This window comes from Condylura cristata, unplaced genomic scaffold, assembly GCF_000260355.1.
Source record: "Condylura cristata isolate star-nosed mole 26May11 unplaced genomic scaffold, ConCri1.0 scaffold00004, whole genome shotgun sequence".
Taxonomy (NCBI): Eukaryota; Metazoa; Chordata; class Mammalia; order Eulipotyphla; family Talpidae; genus Condylura; species Condylura cristata.
In genome coordinates, this window is record NW_004567105.1 from 19,131,801 (window position 1) to 19,153,973 (window position 22,173).

The 22,173-nt window shown below is 39.9% G+C and overlaps 1 protein-coding gene across 3 annotated transcripts in view; it reads left to right on the top strand.

Moving 5' to 3' along the window:
* The window catches only part of POC1B (POC1 centriolar protein B), a 72,021-nt gene that overhangs the window by 12,415 nt on the left and 37,433 nt on the right, over positions 1 to 22,173 (top strand). For all 3 annotated transcript variants that reach the window (XM_012720685.1, XM_004675830.2, XM_012720684.1), the window contains 2 exons: positions 6,264 to 6,435; positions 10,499 to 10,678. In XM_012720685.1, the coding sequence (XP_012576139.1) occupies positions 6,290 to 6,435; positions 10,499 to 10,678 (326 nt within the window). In that variant the 5' untranslated portion in view covers positions 6,264 to 6,289. The remainder of the gene's footprint in view (positions 1 to 6,263; positions 6,436 to 10,498; positions 10,679 to 22,173) is intronic.

Here is a 22,173-nt window from a genome sequence, read left to right on the forward strand (position 1 = left end):
CTTGACTGGCTCCTTGTCCTGCAGTTCTTACATCAAGTGCCACTTATCACTCCATCTAAATGAAATATTCTAGTCCCACATAAAACTGTCATGACTTTTATTTTTCCATGTCTCCTAAAATATATATGCCTGTTTGTTTGTTTCTACTTCCTTCCCTTGAATTTAAGCTCCCCACTTAAGGGATTTGCCCTTTTTGTTATTTAGGACTCCCCTACCCTGAGTGAGACATTTATTGAATGAATTGACGATACCAGGAATCAAATGGAGTAGCAGACTGATCTGAGGTAGAGGAAGCGTGATAGAGAAAATGATCTTCACTTGAGAGTTTCAGCAAGTTTGGTGTCCCCAAGAGGAGGCAAGGTTTAAATAGTTCAGGAGGAGGGTCTTTCAGAGAGGAAGACAGATATAAGGAAGACCATCTGGTGAGTGGTAGCTTTGGGGAAGAGAAAGTATGGGTATCCTAAGGGCAACCCAGAGCATTAAGAGAGTGAATGTTCCTGATGATTGATGACTGCTGGACCAGAACCTGGTGGTTTTATTCTCAATAGTCTCTTGGAACGTGCTGGGTCTTGAGTTTCATAGAATGGTTGGGAGGTCATGAGAGGAAAGAAGAAAGGAGAAAACAATGGCCTGTTAAGTGTTGCCATCCCTTTTGATGGGTGCAGAAACTGAAAGTTTGGTAGCTTTCTGAAGCTAGAGAGCTAGCAAGCAGCAAAACCTGGCTAATCCTGGTCTGGAGCCATGGTCTTTTCTGTTGAGTCGGTTAGTCCCTTCCCAGAGGAAGATTTTATTAATATGTTCACATGGTTTGCAGGTTTTGAACTGCGTGTTAGAAGTTAATATTTTAAATTTAAATAATTCTATGATTGAAGTTGTCATTCTCTCCTCCCTTTTTTCCCCCATCAAGATTACCGTGTCACTGACTAAATCCCTACTTAATGAGTAGAATATTTGCAGAATAAAGGATGGTAAATAGCAAGTTAATTTTACCTTTTTGCAGCAGAATATAAATATGATGAAATTTGGAATTTTTAAGTTATTTTCTCTGCAGTAAACCATAATAAAAGATTGCCAGAAATTCTTTTTATATGGTGATTTTTGGTGGCAACCTGTGTAGTAGCTTTATTGAATCTCTCCTACTGTTATAATTTTAAAAATTAATCCCAAGTGCTAATTTAGTGTGAACACTATATGGCCCCAGTAGAGTATGCTATTTCTCTAATCCTAATAGGTAACGGAATGAACTGAGAAAGCAGAAAAAAATTGAGATTCATGGGTCTTACCCAAAGAATGTAACTTACTAGTAATATGAATTTTTAACAAGGTCCCTAGGAATTCTAATGGAGATAGTCCACAAATTCCAGTGCTTTGGGTTATTGGTAAAATGCCCAGGCTTTAGAGTGTGGTAGAACTGGGTTGAAAATAGAATTCTAGTTCTTTCCATCTTCATGCTCTTGACCAAGTTATCTAACCTCTTTAAGCCTGTTTTCCTCATCTATAAATGAGGGGGTAATGATACTTACATACCCTATTATGAGACTTAAATAAAAGAAATGCTTATACAGTCCTTAAAGGTTCTTGACCCCTAGTAATAACTCAGCAAAATTATTGTCAGTCCTCATAGACTTGTGGAATTTGAATAAATAAAATAAAATTTCTCCAGATTGTTATTACTAAAGATTATTTTTAAAGCACCCACAGCTCCTTTCAGTTCACGCTACAGTAGCAAGCTAATTACTTAGTGTCAGCTAAAAGGAAAGCATGTTTAATTATCCCCTCATTTAGAGCAGAAAAATTTAAGTTAGTTCCAGCACTTAATTATATTATTATACAGTGGTTGGATAGTACAAACTCTAAAAGTATAAGATAGTATATTAAAGTTTCTCTAATTAAAATTCCAACATTATAGTGCAACCTTCTTCCTTCTATCTAGGTTTATAGATGTATATACCTGGGATTATATTTTCTTTTTCTTTTCTTAAAAATACTTATGGAGGCCCTCCCTGGTGGCGCAGCGGGTTAATGCACTGCAAACGAAGCTTACGCCACTTCTGCATGAGTTCGATGCCCGCCTGCCCTGGAGGTGACCGCATGGCGCGGCAGACCTCCCCTGGCCCACCCGCTGCTCCCCTCAGCAGTGTACTTCGTCAATCTGCCTGTTCTGTCTCTGGTGAATCCTCTCACCCGCCGCATCTCTGGCCGGTACCCCAGTTCTGTTTGAATAAATAAATAAATCTTTTTTAAAAATACTTATGGAAAACTCCTTTTTAAAGATTTCCTCAATTGTTTTTTTTTTCCTGAAGAAGGCAGTCCAGTATTTATTTTCTAATCCAAAAATTAGCAAGAACTTGGCATCAAGATATAGCCCTCAAACGAGAAACCTGACTTTTTTTCAGTAGTAGATTTTAAAGTGAGATGTAAGAAGGGTAGAAGATAGTTTGGTGGGCTTCAGAAGCAACTGAAAAGTTCATGGGAAGTTGATCTGAAATTATTAGGACTCTCTTAAATATGGAATGAAAAGGTCACAAGGGATATAACACAAATTTATAGTTATGAATGATAATATATTGTGAATGCAAACGTTTTTCGTAAATTATAAATGATGTACTCTTTGATCTATCAATAATTAAGAATTAATCTCATGTGTCTTATGTTGTCATTTGTAAACACACAAGACTGTAAGCAACCTAAACAGAGTAGATTGGTTATATAAAGTACAGATACACAAGAGAATGCCATGCTGATATTAAAAAGACTACTTTTTGCCCATTGTTATTTGAGTATTTCTTACCTTCTGAATCACAAGCTATTCCAGCATGTACATTCTGTGCACAAACCCCAGAAGTGGACTTCTCATCCTAGGAAAATTCCGATTTCTTCTAGGAATGATGGTCAAAACTAGGATGTGAAAGAATAAAGCAGCTCTCTATACTAAAATCATCATCTCCAATATATTACCCTCCGTAGTCTGGGGAAGGCAGACTGGAGACATAAAATTCATAATGGCAGGTGTAGCATGCTGCCATTTGTATAAAAAATACATGTGACTATTCACACAAGAAACGCTTAATACCGTTATCTCTAGGAAGGAGAACCAGGTGGCCAATACTGGAAGATTGTGGTAGATAGTCTTGTGTAATCTTGGAATTCTCTGACATTGTGTACACTTATTGCCAATTGAAAAGATAAGTTAACCACTCACAAAAACTGGAGGCAGTGCTGTTTTCTTCCAGGAAATTGTATTTCCAACAGAACAGACTTCTAATTAGCTAGTTTAATTTGGTTAAATCAACAAGGAAGAGAGTTTGGGTTAACTAAAAGAAGGTCATTGCTACTTAAAGTTGGCACTATCACTGTCGACCCTTGGAAGTTATAGAGAGCAAATGTGGCCTCCATGAGTGTGGTCTTTGTTGTCCCTTCCAGAACAAAGCACTGGCCTCTGTAAGCATGGACTTTGTCCTTTCTTATGTCAAAAGGAAGGTTTCTTGAAACAATGGATGATTATTATAGAATATAAATAAGTTTTTTTTAGTGAGTAGATATAATAGTTAACCTTTTCTCTCCACTTCCTCCCTTTGACATTTTATCTCAAAATAAACCAGTCAGATGATGATGGATGCAACGTTGACATTTTAAATTGAATGGAAGTGTTTATATAGGATCTGGTTCAATAAAAATATGTGAAATCAAATTCCAAGTTGACACAGTAATACATTGGCATCAGTAATCAAATACATTTTATTATCAGGTTATTAAGGTTCGGTAGGATAAGGTTAAGGAAGTAAGGAGGAAAATAATGTGTTGGTTTTCATGGGTTTTTTAAAATAAGAATGGGATCTTTCTAGACTCTTCACCTTTACCCCCCTTGTTTTCCTGAAATTAAATTGAGTGAATTCTGAGCCACACTTTTTAATTGGGACTTCTCTCCTACTGTGTCTTAGTTAATAGGCTCTCCATTGCTACCTCACCCAGCTGTTACATCCTCTAAACCATTTGACCAGCCTGTACTGTCAATTGCTTCTCTTAGTGGGAATCATGCTGATCATCGCAAATGTTGCTTTAATGTGGGTACGGGTAGCTGTCAACTCTAAATTTCATCATTGGTGAAGATCCACTCTGGTTAAGATGCCCTTTGACTTCTGACAAAATGTGAAACTGAAGTCAGAAGCTGTTGCTTACTTTATATTCTCATCCCTATAACACCTCACCTCACCCCAATTGTTTCACCGTGATCCCTTCCATAATGCCATTTTTTTCTGGTTCTTATCACATTGAGTATTGGGACCCTGTAAACATTTAATGGGCTTATGAATCATGTCTCTCTTCACCGTCTCCTTTCCATTTGCCCTTAACCCACACTGTCCAGCTTTGATCCCACCTGGCCACTAAAGCAATTCTTACTGTGAAGCCAGTGTTTGATCTTCAGGCCTAGGTTTATGGGCACATAATCTACATGGTCACACAGATCCTCACACTTAATTTATGCCTGATAATACTGTCCTGAAATTCTTAAAGTCTGTAAGAGTCCCCATAGTTATATTTTGACTCTGGCTTCCAAAAATTATGTAGCCGGTCCTGTTCAAACCTGATCAGAATAAGTCTCTTTAAAGCATTTGACACAGTTCATGACCCTCTTGGACACTTCTTGAATTCCTAGAAACCTCCTGCTTCAAGTATATCTCCTTCCTGTGCTCTCCCCTCAAGGTTAAGTTCTCTCACCTGCTTTATATGTGCTTCCTAAGTGATCCCATCCAGTTTTCAGTCTTGAGTATATTATCCAGGCTGTTACTGCTGCTGCTAACACTAAAACAAAACCACATATCGGAGCTACCTTTGAGTGTTTTCTACAATAATTACGAGTATTATTTCTCTTAATGCTTTCAGTATCTCATTTTGAGGTAAGGGATTATGTCTTCGTCCCTTTGTGGACCTTGTTTGCAGCTTAACAGCCTAGAGCTCAACTGATTTTTCCCCTGATTTTGTCTTCATTAACCCCAGATGATTCAGATGCTGATGTAAATATTTAATACTTTGATAAGCTGTGGTGGAACATCAGTTGTTTTAAAAAGTAGATTGTATGCGACATTAGAGCTTGACACTTAAAAACCTCATTTCAGCTGTTTCACCTGGAAGCAGCATATAGGCTAAGTCCAAATAAATTTTATTTATGACTGAAGAACTTAGGTTTTCAGTCACCTCATATATTTCTTCTAATGGTGAACGAACTGTATTTTGACTCTACAGGTTCTATTTTTTTCTAAGCATTCTACTCTCTTGATTTAGTGATTCTCATTGACCTGGATAATTTGAAGACTACACATATATATAAAATTTGATTTTAGGCTAAGAGTTCAATCTGTCTTCCTTTTGTTCATTTTTATTTACCACTGATTGTTTTTCTTAGGGTCTTAAGCAAATGTCTGGCACACACAAATTTTTTTTATTGAAGTAAATTGTATTATACAAATCTCATGTGTGCACTGAGAATCAGCAAGTATATATCATACTTTTTTTTTAATAATCATAGAATGTCAAAAAAAAACAGGGCAGAAAGAGATCTTAAGATCTCATTATCTAGTTATAAAAGGTATTCCTGGGTCAACTGACATACAGTTAGAAGAGTTAAGGATTGTCAGTGAGGGGCCTCCTTGGTGAAGCAAGGGGTTAAAGCTTAGCACTATGAAGTGATTGGCAGCCACTGCAGCTCAAGTTTCCTCCCCTGCCATGGGGCTGACCCACATGGCACAGCAGACCTCTCCTGGCTCACCCGCTGCTCCCCTCAGCAGTGTACTTCATTGATCTGCCTACTCTGCTCCTCACTCTGTCTCTGGTGAAGCCTTTCATCGCCCTTGCACCTCTGGCCTGTACCCCAGTTCTGTATGCATAAATAAATAAATCTTTTGTCATCTCATTCGGCCCTCTCAGGAAAATCATTCAGTCCTTGTGGCAAGGGTTAACTTATACTCTGTACTCTGTTATACTCTGCGTCCTTCTGTTCGTAAATACCTAGTTATTGAATTCTAACCAAATACGGGGTCACTTTTCTTTCTCTGTGCTTACATAAGACACAGTCAACTTGCATATTAGTGACATAACACTGGGTTTCTTTGAAAGTGCTTTTTGTCAGTACTTGGTCAGCCTTACACCCGCCAGTCCCTCTGTGGCCTGGACTTCTTGTTATTAAATATGTTGCCCATTGTAATGAGACATCCCTGTGTTTGCATTTTAACAAACAGTGGTTTTGTTCTTCTCTTTCTTGATAGCTACTGCTTCTTGGGATACATTTCTCATGCTATGGAATTTCAAGCCACCAGCTCGAGCTTTCAGATATGTGGGTCACAAAGATGTTGTCACCAGCGTGCAGTTTTCTCCACTGGGAAACTTACTGGCATCGGCTTCACGAGACAGAACTGTTAGACTCTGGATCCCTGATAAGTAAGAAAAATAAGCACCTGATATGCTCTGGGTTTAGGAAAGAGAAAGTATATGATGAAAGGGGATGAGGCTATTCCCTATGCCTGTCTCTGGAATGCCAACCCTGTCCCCTACGTTGTACTTAGTCGAGACATATGAGGCGGTACTTCCCTCATCATAAGTCAAACCTTTATACCAGCCTTTCCCCTCATCTTTAGCTCCTGATTATGTCTTCTGTTTGAAAACTATTTCTAACCATGGGAATACGCTTAATGTATCTTACGTCTTTTTTGGAGTTGAGGGGAGAGAGTGATTATTGATCACTTAATAAATCTTATGTAAGTTTCAGACTATCTTCCCTAGAGAGATACACATCATCATAAATGACCAAAACTTTGTAGTTTATTTAACCTCCTGACACCCATTCATAGGTCTTAGAAGTGTTTTGGCCTTCATTAAAAACCTCCGTGCTAGCACTAATCTTTGATGTCTAATTAACAGGCTCTAGCATTTTCTGACAAAAGTGTAAATCATTGTATTTATGTAAGGTCCTCTTGTATGCTAACAAATAATCACTTTAAAAAGCTTTTTAAACTCTAGTTGACAGAGCCTCTATTTTAAGCACAACTGTTAAAAGCCTTTAAACTCTTAATTACATAGGCTTTCATAGAAGATATAGCACAACAATTCCCCCCACCACACCTACCCACCAAATTCAGGCTAATCAGTGTTCTGTCATTCTTGTTTCATCTGTTTTCACACCCATCCTTTTATTTTTTGCTGGAATATTGTAAGAATAAACCCAACACATTCTATCATGCTCCCCTTCCCCCCAAATACATCAGAGAATAAGAATGTAATCATTTTTTCTGACTCTGTTGTGACAGGATGGTTTGAGGTGGGCAAATCAATAGCTGAGGTGATTTACTGGACAGGCTCAGGCAGTCCCATATGAAATAAAGCTGCTGTGTTTTCTCCCACCAGCCAAAGGAAGCCCTACTTTAAGAAATCTGAATATTACCCTCTCGGTAGTAAAAACAGAAGCAAAGTGGCTTGTTAACACCATGGATGATCCTACAGAGGGAAATTTAAGGGGGCGAAATTGATTTGGGGTCCAAAAAGGAAAGCTTTTTCAGAAATCCATGGGAACTTAAGGCAAGTGGTTTTACTGTCTTTGGCACAACACAGCCTCAGTCTCCCATTACTAATTCAAGGAAAACTTCAGTGAATAACCTGTATGAGGGTCGGTGAGCTACAAGCAAACTAAACCATGCATTTATGTGGGTTTATCCAAGCACAATGTTTAGACTTGTGCAGATATCGCTAGTTCCTCTTTCTAAATCAGAGGTCAGGAGACTCAAAGCAATAATGTTTTATGGCAATGGAAAGAAAGCTGGAGTATCATTTATCTATTGCTATCTAAACATCTTTAAACTTCAGTAGCTTAGTACAAAGCTAACTTTTCACAATTTATGGGTTGTCTGCGTGAATCTTCTGCCCTGTTTGATGCTGGCTGAGATGCCTGGGGCTCCATAAACTTGGCAGTAGGCCCAGTGCCTCCCTCATACCCAAGACCTTGGTGCTGGCTAGTGGCTGGACATCTGGGAACTCCAAGGGCCCTCTGTCCAGCAGGATAGGAACTTCTTTGTAGCAGAGAATTTGAGTTCTAGAAGAGTACAAACTGAAACTGCTAGACCTTTTGAGGGCTAGATCTGAATCTTGTCACTTCTGTCATGTAGTATTGGTCAAAATAAGTCATAGCACCAGCCAAGATTTAAAGAGAGTAAGAATCAGGAGATACCTCTGGTAGGGAGGAGTACGGTATGTGTGTGCAGGAATGAAGGAAATTGTGGGCAAGTTTTTGCAGTGAGACACCACAGCTAGAGTCTAGAAAGCTAACAAAGAGTAGTAGGAACAAGCATGGAAGCAAGTCTGGAGTTCATCCTAACAGGCAGGTAAGAGAATGTGGGCAGGAAAGGCAAGTAAATATGTGAGACTCGGAGCCTACATTAATGCAAGGTAAGAAACTAGAAACCAGTTAAGCAACAGTCCAATAAACACAAGACACTCCTATCTTGGTTTCTTATACGCTTCCTGCTGAGGCCGGATCCAGTGGTTAACTCAGCCTACAGAGGAGAGGAAGCCTTTGACAGGAGGACACACAAGATCACTGAGGGGCAGAGAACTAAAGACCAGGACAGATTTTGATCATTTTGATCAACACTGTCTCTTGGCTCCCTGGTCATAGAAGATGCCAAGTTTTTTCTTTGTGTGTGTGTGTGTGTGTTTTCTAGGTCGTTTACTTAAATTCAGGCCCAAACCACTCTTGACTGCTACAGGTAGAACTTTTCCTTATTTTATCCCAATATTTTTAAAAATATTGAGGTTAGCTACTCCTGGTACAATATTATACTCCAGCAATGGAATTGATAACAAAGCCACATTTGCCTTACAGGCCACTGGAAGGGTGGGCCCATATGGAGCTAAGGGCCTTGCATTATTAATTTTCTCAATGAAATTCAACAAAATGTACGGAGCTCTTTTTGTTTATCTGACACTGTGTTAGGTATCAGTGTTAGAGAGATGAATTAATCCTCATTCCTGTCCTCAAAAAAAAAAAAAACAACTTACTGTTTAACAGGAGAGAAACAGGCCTGTTTTTTTTTTTTTTTTTTGAAGTACCATATAATATTAAACAAAATAAATGTGGTAGGTAGGGAACAAATACTCCTGTCCAGTTGGTCAAAGGAGTTTGGGGGCAGGGAAATAGTGCAGGCTGAGGAAACAGTAAGAACAGAGGCAGACTCGCTTTTGGAGCAGCGTGATAGCTCCGAGTCTGAAGTTCATTGTGGAGGCAGGAGGCCTGGAAACAAGCTGGGGCGTTGTTCTTTTACCTTGTGGTTAACCAGTGGTATGTTGACACTGGGATTTGCATACATGAAATTACGCTTCTGCCAAGGTAACGAGCACAGTATATAGGCGACAGGAGAGGTAAAAGATTAGAACAGGGAGACCAGGGAAAGGGCTTTTGCAATAATCCAGGTGAAGGATAATTAGGTTATATCTACCTTAATGAAGCTAACTAGGATAGGGAGAGAAGAGGGATTCAAAGGATACCTAGAAGACTGTTACCATATGGTTTGTTGGGTTTGTTAGGTCCCCGGGTGTGGGAGGAGGGAAAAGAAGGGGCATTGTGATTTCTAGGCTTTGCAAATTCTGTTGTCTGATCTTTGTCCAACAGTCGTGGTGATTTCCCCCATCAAGTATCATCTGTCTGTCTTTCTAAATGGAAACATCACTGAGTCTGGATGAAGCATGAAGTGACAGTGTCATGGGATCTTGGGAGCACTGTGCTCCCCAAATGTTGTCTTACACTTCCAGTGCTCTCGAGTCTGACCTATTTTAACATTTTTTACCCTTAAGTGCTGCACATATTTTCTCCCTCTTTTTTTTTTTCTATTCTCCAACTTAGCCAAGAAAAATAGGCAACTGAAATTGCAAGATATTGAGAACAAAACTGTTGCTACCATTAAGTTTGATCTTGCTTGTGAGTGTGAGACTTGGTCTTAAATATCCCGTGGACTCAGGTGTCAGCACAAGGGTGGCAACATGACTAGGACAGTCAGACTGTCAAGGCACATTTTATGTAGAGGAGTGTGACAGGGGACAACTTCCCAGTCCAGACTCCCTCAGGTCCCTTCCGGTGACTCAGGTTGGAAGCTGGCCTTAGAGCCAATGATTTAAGCAATCCTCGCCTGCCTAGGGTGCAGGTTCTTTAGATAGTACATTGCTATTTTCAGAGGAAAACAGGAACTTATGGAGACTTGCTCAAACAGCTGTTTCCCTAGCTTCTACTTAAAGCAAAATACAATTCAGGGTGGAGGCCTCAGGGTCTTTCTTGCTAAACATCAATTGTGACTTTAAGTGACAAAACCAGTCTGAAGCTGTATTGATAAATAGCAGTACAGTGTAGCCTTGTGTTGGTTTTTCCAGAAGTCAAACAGCTTCCTGTTTTCAAAGTCATTATATTGGTTAGATATTGACTACAATTAAATGAGTTAGCAATCTGAAACTTCCTTTCCAGGAAAGGAAAATCCTCAGAATTTAAGGCTCACACCGCTCCAGTTCGAAGTGTGGACTTTTCAGCTGATGGCCAGTTTCTAGCTACAGCTTCTGAAGACAAGTCCATCAAAGTATGGAACATGTATCGCCAGCGCTTCTTTTACTCCCTGTACCGACACACACACTGGGTGCGCTGTGCCAGGTAAGTGCAAAACGATTCCTAGGAAGGTTTCCATATATTTGTCCTGTTCTAGTCCAGGTTTGACTCTCAATACCCACAAAAGGGGACTAAGGGCAAATTCATCCATTCGTTCAGCAAATGTTTATTGTGTGCCTGGGAACACAGTCATGCTGGGAACAATGCACAGAAAACAGTCAGGAATTTCTGCTCACCGAATGCTTGCATTTTAGAGAGGGAACACAGACCACAAACAGGGCAACCATTTGTCAGGCCAGACAGTGGTGTTACCGGAAAAGGGGCAGTTGGATTGGACGGGGGTGCTGCATTTCTCCCCACAGTTTATTTATTTTCTCCATGCACTTAGGGTTTTGGTTTTTCACCAATAAGTAAATTGGAACTAGCATGATATTTGCTAGACCCTGAGTTGCTAGGGACAAAGATTTCAAGTTGTTTTTTCTTTTTTTCAAATATGTTGATGAAGATAAAATACTGAGCATCATTGTAGCTACTTTGGGGGTTCTAGGTTGGTGTTTAGTGACTGCCTGACCAAAAGGGTGACCTTTGAGTCAAAACTTACCAGAGAGCAGGGAGAGAGGCTTGGAGATAGTTGGGGAAGGACTGGCCTGCCTAGAGGAAACAGTGCAAAAGCCCTGACGTGGGAGCCTGTGTGGGGCAGAGGGGCGGATTGGGAAGCTCATGGGGAACAGGGAGCAGAGTGTGGGGAAGGAATGAGGGAGGCTGAAGCCAGGGCGGGATCAGCTCTGACAGAGGCCAGTGAAGAACCATCTCTCTGACTGCCTTAGTGATAGTGTGGCAGGGAGTACACCTGTCAGAAGCAGGGGAAGCTGGAGGGGGGGTTAGGAGGCTATTGCAGTAGTTCGTGTCCTGGCTGTGGTGCACACTGCAAGAAATTGTTGGATTCTGGGCCCTCCCTGGTGGCGCAGGGGGTAAAGATGCAGCACTGCAAGTGAGCCACAGCCGCTTCAATCCAAGTTCGATTCCCCAGCCCCGGAGGTGATCCACATGGCGTGGCAGACCTCTCCTGACCCGCCCACTGCTCCCCTCAGCAGTGTACTTCATCAGTCGGCTGTTCTATTCCCCACTCTGTTTCTGGTGAATCCTCTCACCGCCCCTGCACCTCTGGCGTATACCCCAGTTCTGTATGCATAAATAAATCTTTAAAAAGAAAGAAAGAAAGAAAGAAATAGTTGCATTCTGCATGGAGTTTGAAGTTACAGCTGGAACTATAACCAGGCACAGTCACAACCAGTATGTGCACTACATCTGGAGGTGACAGATACAGAGGAACCAAGAGAACCAAGATTATGACTCCATAATCTTTGGCGATAATCTGTTGGGGCAAGTAGTATTGTAGGTGTTACTGACTTAGCTAACAGCCATGGAACCTTTCTGTGCCTAAGACACATTGCTAAAGTGTTTCAAGTGTGTGTCTTGCTTTCTCCTCACAACTCCCCTGGGACAGAAGGGCTCTTCTTGAACTTTCCTCATTCTCAGGTGAGGAGACCAAGTTTTAGAGTTAGACTCCTCTAGCTGACAGACAGAAACCCAAGGAATTCTTTTTAATCCCCTCAAGGTACATGATTGGCTGATGTACTGCTAACTTTGGAAAGGGAGGCTGGATGGAAGCTGGGATTCCAGTGCTCTCAGATTTCTCTGAGACTCTTTATAGGCGTCCTCTCAAACATCCGGTACAAAGGTCACTGCCAGAGTGAGGCTGAAGTCCTCACAGTTTTGTGACTGGAGAGGAAACGTTTCTCCCAGCTCAGTTTGAAAAGTACTGGGGGTGATTCTGACAGGGGGCCCCGTGCCCATCCCTTTGCCTGGCAGTGAGCTACATGGTTCAGCGAGGCCCCCAACTGAGACCATTTAGCCTATGGTGGGGGGGTCGAACCCACCATATGTTCAAGTTGGGAGAGTGAAGACAGTTCTCACTCTCAGGGTGCTGGTTCAGGTGGGGCCACTGGGGGGAAACTGAACCTTTCAGCTGCCTAGATTTGTGCTCTTAGTCAAAACCCCATGCTAGCTGTCCCGAGTTAGGATGTGGTAGAAATGGGGGCACAAGGCAACTCTTTTTTGCCTGAGATCCATATTCAACTGTTGTAATCTCAAAGGGACATTATTACTCAGGATGTGTTGTTTGATTTTTGGTAATGAGTCTGAAAAATAAAAGCCAATGGTTTTATTACTTCCAAGGTTGCAAGTACTTTTGGCTCTGGCCAGCTCAGTATTATTTCTGTGATGCCGCATAGTTTCATGGTTAGAACATGGACCCTGGACCTAAAAATATAGGGCCCAATCCCAGACCTGCCTTGTGCAGCTGTGTGAGCCTAGGGAAGTCATCTAACTTCTGGGCCTCAGTTTTCTTACCTATAAAATTAGGATAATGATAAAAGAAACTGACCACATATGTTGTCTAGAAACTGACCACATATGAGTAAGTAGAGAGACCACATAGAAAAGTGCCTCCTACACAGAAGCCACAGGTAACTCTTAGCCATCATCCCTGTCACGACACTTCACTGGACATCTTATTGTTACTAAATTTTTAAAGAAACTAGGTAACTTGAGTTGATAATTTTTTCCCACCTAAGGAAGTGACATGTGTGATGGTCCCAAGAGATTGGTCCAAATCTATGATATTTATTTATAAAATGATGTTATAAATAAGAAGTGGAGGCAATGATCTGTCATCTAGTAGATGGGGCCCAGAGAACAGAGAGTTGATAGACTGGGTCCAGGGCAGAGTTAATGCTCATGATATGCCAATGCTGGATACATTTAGCAAAAAGATTGATTTTTGATATCTGTTTCAGGGAACTCAATATAAGCAAAAACATCAAATACTGATTTAATTAATCAAGACCAAATTATAGGTTAATTGGTAATATTTACTTATCCAGTGTGTTCTCTATCTATTTTGTTGCAAAAGATTTTTTGGCGGTTTATAGTAACTGTCACACCTATGTGCACCTCAGTATTGAAGGGAATATGGAGACAGTTCTATCCACAGCCATGTAACTGGCTAGTGCAAATTTCGCATGACATTCAGTTTCTGTTTCCTGCAGTGAAGGTATTACTAGAAGATGGGGCTTGATGTGCTTTCATTTTCTTTAAAAAAAAAAATCCTATTAAATTGTTCAGATAAGAGAAATTTTTGCCTGGAGTACATTCCAGAAGGTATTTTATTTGTTGTTCTTTATCAAATCATCTAAATACAATATATATGGGCTCGTTTTTTGTTTTTGTTTTTTTTTAAAGACAAGACTAATGCAAAGTAGAAAAACGTGTGAAAGGTTAAAAGAGGGTGAATATTGTAGCGTTTTGGTTTTCAAAATATTCCTTTAATAAGCACAGCGCCCACCACCTGCCACAGCTCTGTGCTGGGTATTAAGCACATAGAGATGAAAGACACAGTGTTCATTTCAAGGAGCTTTTATAGTTCGATGGAAAAAAATAGACACCAAATAATATATGATGATGTGTCTTATGGAAACACAATACCCAAGATGATAAGGAAGCATGTTAGTGGGGCACCGAACCAGATTTATGAGGAAAAATCAAGGCTGAGAACTGAGGGAAAGGAAGGTCAAGGGGAAACAGCAGCACACTGACAGGCAGAATAGAATAGAATTGGTTGCACCAGGCATCAGCAGAAGTAAACTCTGTGACCTAAAGGGACAAGACATGCTCTGAGAACATGTCAGCTGTGACCAGATACAGGAAGTGGGGTGAGGGAGAGAGTAGAGCTGATTAGTTTCAGCAGAGAGACAGCTTAGAGTTCAGAGCATGTGACCAGGGAACACCTGTCCCAACTTTAGTCTTTAGTCGGCAACCTTATGAAGTGCGTGTGGAGGGGTACCTTCCTCATAGAGGAAATGAAACAAACTGTGAACATTAAATAATGGATGTAGTGTCACTCAATGCTAGCTATTAATCACATTCACATTCCAGTCTTTTCTCCTAGGGATTGCGTTAGAGTCACCTGTAGGTGTGTTCAGAAGTCATCTCACATTTGCAGGCAGAGTTTAGGTTTGCTACTACAGAAAGCAATTGGCATCCATGGGCAGCATTTTATGTATTTAAGTATCAGAAGCTGACTTTATTTCTAAGTACTTGAGTTTGAAAAGATCTTTGCCTTTCAATTGAAGTGTTTAGTCTGTTATAATTTATGTAACTTGTCCTGTGATTAGGTTTAAAACTAAAGAGAGAAGAGTAGCAGGCTGTGCTCTTGTTTTTATTTTATTTTTATTTATTTTCTTTTGGATTCAGTAAGTCTTAGTATACTATTTCATCCCTTTTATCAATTCAGGTTTTTTTTTTACTCTTTTGTGTTTAAGGGACAGCTCTAGAGGTAATAATAGGCCTCCTTACCAATCACAGTCCTCATTTGATTTAATTTTATGCTATTTTATACATATCTATATAAAATATTTAAAATTTTAATGCAAAAACTTAAAATATATGCCTCCATTTACCTTCCTCTTGACAGTTTTACTTCTGTATGCAGTACAAGCTCAGAGTATATTAAGCAGCCTGCTTTTTTTTAAAAAAGTTGATTTTTTTCTCACAATCTACTACATGATTTTTTTTTTGGATTGAGGTAACATTGGTTTCTAGCACACACAAAAAAAGTCTGTTATCCCATTTTTACCTTTTCCAGTATTACTCCTTTGTGCAAATTCAGGTTTCCATCTGATACTATTTCACATCAACTTTTTTTAAAAAGCTTCATTTACTGGAACCTCCCTGGTAGAGCAAGGGTTAAAGCCTGGGTGCTATGAAGTGATCACCAGCCATGGCAACATGAGTTCTATCTCCCTGAGCTGACCCACATGGCACAGAAGACCTCTTCTGACTCACCTGCTGCTCACCTCAGCAGTGTATTTCAGTCAGTCCTGTTATTCTGTTCTCCACCACTCTGTCTCTATGAATTATCTCACTTCCCTTTCGTCATACCTCTGGCCTGCACCCCAGTTTTTATATGCATAAATAAAAAGAAATCTTTAAAAATAAAAAGCTTGGCCCTCCCTTGTGGCACAGCATGTTGGAGCGCTGCACTGCGAAGCTAAACCAAGTAGTGGCCGCTTCAGTGTGAGTTCCACCCCCCACCCCGGAGGTCACGCACATGGTGAGCAGGCTTCTCCTGTCTGCCCGCTGCTCCTCTCAGCAGTGTACTTTGTTGACCTGCCTGCTCTGCACCCCACTCTCTCTCTGGTGAATCCTCTAGCCACCCCTGAACCTCTGGCCTGTACCCCATTTCTGAAGCATAAGAAAATAAAATCTTTAAAAATAAATAAATAAAAATCTTCATTTGCTATTTCTAGTGGTACAAGTTGCCTTGTAATGAATTTTTTCAGTTTTTCATTTATCCTTGTCAAGGGATAGTTTTGCTGAGATGTAGAATTCCAGTTCAGTGTATCATTTTTCTCCTAGCACTTTAAAGAGGTCATCCATGGTCTGCTGGTTGCAGGGTGCTTTTCTGTGAAGGCAGCTGTCATCCATATTATTGCTGTATACAAATATCTTTTTCCCTCTGCTACTCTAAGATTGTCATACTTTGTTTTTAGCAATTTGACCATGATGAACCTATGGATTAATGTTGTCAGATATTGTGGGGGAAGGAATACTTTTTTTGCCCTAATTTCTTGTCTTTTTTCTGGGATTCCAGATTTGCAATATTTTACCACCTGACATTAACCTGTAGTTTATGATGCTTTGTCCCTGTTTTCAACCTTTTTTTCTCTTTCTTAGTTTGCATAATTTCTATTGGTCTGTCCTCAAGTGCCCTGGTGTTTTCCCCCCCCTCAAAAAAAAGCCCAGTATATAGTATGCTTGCCCATTTCTCTGATGAGGTTTTCTATTTTTCTATTTATTTATTTATTATGCCTATTTTCTCATCTAAATCCTTGGTAGATTTGTTTAAAAAGGTTTATTTATTCATTCATACAGAACTGGGTAAGAGGATTCACCAGGAACAGAGTGGGGAGCAGAACAGGCAGATCGACGGAAGTACACTGCTGAGAGGAGCAGCGGGTGGGTCAGGAGAGTCTGCCACGCCATGTGGTCACCTCCGGGGCAGGTGGGAATTGAACTCATGCGGAAGTGGCTTAGGCTTCTTAGTGCAGTGCTTTAACCTGCTGCGCCACCAGGGAGGGCCCAATCCTTGGTACATTTATAACTGTTTAATTTATAGCCCTGGTCCGCTAACTCCAGTATCTATGCCATATCTTGATAAAATTTTTCTGCCTCTTTATGTCTTTTTTATTTTATGCCCACATGTTGCTAAGGGCTTGAGAGTATGGGTCACTCTATTATCCTCCAGAAAGTGTTGAATTTTCTTGTAATAAGTACAGTTGACTCTTAAACAGCTTGGGGGTCAGGGCACCAAGCCATACACAGTTGAAAATCCATGTGTGATGTACAGTTAGCTCTCCTGCTTATGGGGTCCAAATCTATGCTTTGAACCAACTGATATCCCCATTGGTTGAACAGTAAATGCAAAACCCATGGAAAGGGGGAAAAAATCCCCTAATGAGTGAGTAAACCTGTGCACTTCAAGCCTGTGTTCAAAGGTGAACTGTAATTCATTTTCTGTATGCCTAGTTAGATGATGTTGAGTCTTGGATTTAGACTTTCAGGGTGAATCTAAAAAGATCCATTCATGGCCTATATTACTGGTAATCCTTCAGCTTTTGCTGAGTGCCTGGAATGTTCAGCAAAGTTTGTTCAGAACATGAACATCTCTCAGGACCATGTGACCCCTATAATTTTTGTCCAGCTCCTAGTCTCCCAGTCTTTGTTCTTTGCCAGACATCATTGCCCTGTGCACGGTGACTTTATAATTGAATACTGATTTAAAAAATACTTGCAGACAGATTTTTAGGGTTTTTTTCCCCTTTACAGATCCTTTCTCAGACCCCATTCTCAGATTCCTGTTCCTTAACAGCTCTGAATTCAGATTCTGTTTCCTCTGTCCAGAGACACTGCTGGCATCCCCTTTGGCTTCCCGTCATCTTTGTGCCATGGTTTGGAAAGTACTCCCAGTTAGAAATCTGGCTTAGCTTTGGTGCTTGTTCCATTTGTTCTCCACCTCAAGATTCCCAAATATGTGCTGTCTCTCATGCCTAAAATAAACAACAGTTTGATATATGTGCCCAGTTGTGTAATGAATTATGATAGGGGAATATGTCTGATAACCATAATTCCCCTTCTCCACCACTGGAATTTCTGCCAAAGGTATTTAAACTTCTCTGATAAGTCAGTTCCAGTTCCAAAATTTATATGGATGAGTCACATGGCAGGAACAACAAAGAAAAAAGTGACAAAGAACAAACTAGAAGAAACTTGATAAAAACATACCGTAATATAAATCTGTAGAAATTAAACTGTGATGATAATGATGCAGGATTAAAAAATAGAAGTCATGGAAAGTACAGAAGCAGAACCATGTATATTTTATGATAAGGATGGTATTTTCATTCAGGGGAACATGGGTAGATGATTTAAGATAATTGGGCTTCTATTTGGGAAAATGTGAAGCTGGACCTATACTCCCAAGGGAATGTAAACCTCCTAGAGGGTTTTAATAAGCAAATTTTGATTTAAGATTAAGGATCACGGGCCCTCCCTGGTGGCGCAGCGGGTTAAAGCACAGCACTAAGAAACTAAAGCCACTTCAGCATGAGTTCTATCCCGCCTGCCCCGGAGGAGATCCACATGGCCTAGCAGACCTCTCCTGACCCGCCCGCTGCTCCCCTCAGCAGTGTACTTCGTCGATCTGCCTGTTCTGCTCCCCACTCTGTTCCTGGTGAATCCTCTCACCCTCTGCATCTCTGACCTATACCCCAGTTCTGTATGAATAAATAAATAAATCTTTAACCAAAAAAAAAAAAAGATTAAGGATCACATTTGTTGTTTTTATAGTTAGGAGACAGCAGGACACATTATATTTTGAAGAGACAGAACCTGTTAATGAATTGGAATATGGAAAAGGAGAGGGAAAAAAAGAGTCAATTATGACTCCTAGGTTTCAGGCTTGACAAACCATTTCCTAAGAAAAAGAAGCACAGGGGAAGGAAGGATTTGGAAAGAGAGATGAGTTCAGATTTGGACCAGGACTGAGTTGGCGTTGCCTCCTGGTGTCCAAGAGGAAACGCCTGTCGTTCTTGTGGGTGGAGATCCCAGAAGAGATGTCTGGCCATATGAATGATGACTAACAAACAAAATGCACACTTAAATTTTTCATATTAAATTTCATATATAATTTTTTATATCTTTTTGTCTTTCACTAGTTGCAGAAATAAATACTATTAGCTACAGTCAATAGATGATTCTCTTCTACTGATGACCAACACTTTCAAAAACATAAACATTTTGCTTATTGCCTTGAACTTCACCTCAGTATGTAAACAAAATTCTATCAAAGCAAGTCCTGAGACAGCCATTGTTTGTAATGTTGCTATGAAAGGTTTAGGTCTGAAAGTGATCCAAAGCCTCTTATTATACAAACAGAAAACAGTGGTCAGGATGGTTGTAAGTTTCACAAGGTCACATGGCTGGGCAGTTGAAGAATTGGCTGTAGAATTCAAGACTGTACTGACTGGGCAAACTAATTTCTATTCCTTCTTAGTGATTCCTTCTCCTCTGAAGAGCTCTTGGCTTCAGAGTACTTTTTACTAATGATTTGTTTCTTAAGAGACATGGAATAATACCTACTCTGTTTGGTCTTGGAGTTCTGAGGGCTGGAAATATGTTTTTATAGAATACTTGTTCTGATGACCAAAAAAAATGTCCAAAGCAAAATTTTCATTTTTATGAAAGCAATTTAAAACTTCTAATGGCTCATGCACCTCTTTGACTCCTAATGAATGGAATAACTCAATAACTGTGCATATACAAGTACAATTTTACTTACAATTTCAGGAAATCTATAGATTCTAAGTTAAAGGACTTCCATTTTATTTATAACTTGGGCTACTCTTAAGAATCTGTGAGTCTGCTGATCCATTAGTCACTTTTGACTGATGTAATATCCATCTCGATGACATACTCTCTGGAACTTTTAAAAGGTGGTTGGGTAGTATTAAGTTAGAGAATTAGAAAGCCATTAAAGTCTCAATAGAGGTTGTATAACCTCTTAACATTCTTATAATGAGTAACTCAGATGTCATTTGAACACTAACATCTTTCTTGATCAAAATCAGGGTAAACAAAAGCCTTTTTTAAAAAATTTATTTTAATTTATTATTTTTTTTATCATTCTTCATTTTGTGCATTTTTTCATCTCGGTTATAATTCCCATGGATTATAACCACTAGTTTATCAGTACCCCATCACCATAGTCCTGTTCACTTTTCCCACCCCAGTTTTGATCCTATTCCCCTCTCTGTCCCTGTAAAATGTCTCTGGTTTATAGTTATTCATTGTTTTTAATTTTTACTTTATTACAATTGCTTTCCCCTGCCCCACCCAGTCCTTTACACTACTACTATGAGTGAAACTATCCATCATTTTCTTTCTCTTTCTGACTTATTTCACTAAGCATGATCCCTTCCAGCTCTGTCCATGTTGCTGCAAAAGGCATGAGTTTATCCTTTTTGATTGCTGAGTAATATTCCATGGTGTGTATGTACCACATCCTTTTAATACAGTCATCTACTTTGGGCAGTTGAGTTGATATCACGTCTTCCCTATTGTAAATAGAGCAGCAATAAACATGGGGGTGCGGTGTCCTTTTTAAGCAACGTTTTTGTTCCTTGGGGTAAGTACCTAGAAGTGGAATCGCTGGGTCATATGGAAGCTCCATTTTGAGCAGTTTGAGAAACTTCTAAACAACTTTCCATAGTGGTTTTACCAGTATGCATTCCCACCAGCAGTGTAGCAGAGTTCCTTTTTCTCCACAGAAGGCTTTTTAATTGGTGTTAAACAGTTTTTGATGGCATCTAATTTAGAAAAGTGGAGAGAAGATGCAAATAACAGCTTCACTTTTACTCTTCCAAAGGAAAAAATTATTATACAGAGAGCATATGCAGGAATTGTGATGTGTGTCCTGTCCATAAAAGGGAGATGACCTTAACCCTAAACTTCTCTTTGGGTTTGTTGTGCCGCCCTCTGGCACAAGCTTCTTTCCCATTACCTCCTCCAGTTTCTATTTCTTTAATGAAGGGAAATTTCTTCCAGGCTATAGTCCTTCCTGTTCAGAATGAATTTCTGGATGAGACACCTCCTTTGTTCTCATTCACAACTTTAAAAAAAATCCCATTTCTTCTATAGAATTTCTGGAGACATATTGGTATCTTTTTGTCATAAAGTTGTTTTTTTTTTTTTACTACCTAAAATTATACACTCTTTCTATCTAGAATGTAAGGCATTTGAATATACAGAGTTCTTTTTTTTTTCTTTTGAGATTTTTATTTATGCATACAAAAATTGGGGTACAGGTCAGATTTGCAAGGTGTGAGAGGATTCACCAAAGGCAAAGTAGGGAGCAGAAGAGGCAGATTGGCTGAAATACACTGCTGAGGGGAGCAGCATGTCACAACATGTGGGTCACCTCCCTGGCTTGGGATTGAACTCATGTGGCAGTGGCTGTGGATAGCTTTATAGTGCTGCACTTTAATCTGTTGCACCACTAGAGAGAGCCAGTATGCAGAGTTCTTAAGTGTCTCACTCGCCACTGTATTCCTGTTACCCAGGACAGTGCCCTGTGCCTGGTTCTGGTAGGCGCTCAGTGAATACTTGAACTAATCCCCAATAACTGTTTTCCTTATAAATTCCTCAGGGACTCTGACAACATACGTAGGCACATACAAAATTAAAGGATATTCTAGTGGCTAACCAGTTAGAACATTGCCTCATGGTTCCCTCTACTTTAGAACTGTCTGTGGTTACACAAAGCCATACAACACTGTTTGTGCACTTGGCGGGTAGAAGAACGTTTACTTTTTGTAAGAGACTTGAGAAGAGTCTGTGGGAGGTTTGATTGTAAAGACACACTGCCTGGTTTGCATCTTCCTGGCTGTGTGATCCTGGCAATTGCTGATCTTTTATCAGTCTCAGCTAGCATTAGCACCATTTTGGTGGATTATTTTGAAGAATAAATGAGTGGGAATAGGTAGTGTTCTAGCTCATAGATGCACCACAAATGTATGCAGAATAATGATAATGGCCAAGTATGTCATAACGTATTTTTTGTACTTTGTTTTTTGTATGATCATTCCATTTTATTACATTTTTAGCATTGTTTTCTTAAAATTATTAGTCATCTCTTAGAGATAGTCTTATCTGAAATATTCCCAGTAAGTAATTTTTTAGAAAGACAGCTAATTAAAACAACACAATTTTATTCCTTGCACTGGTTGTTTGTAATTATTGTGCAAAGTCTATTTTCATGGAGATAATGAGTAAGTCCCCGGGGTCAATGTAAAATAAGTTTCATGTGTTTGGAGTATTTCTGTAATACCATCCTTCATAGTTGAATCTTCCTCACAGATTTT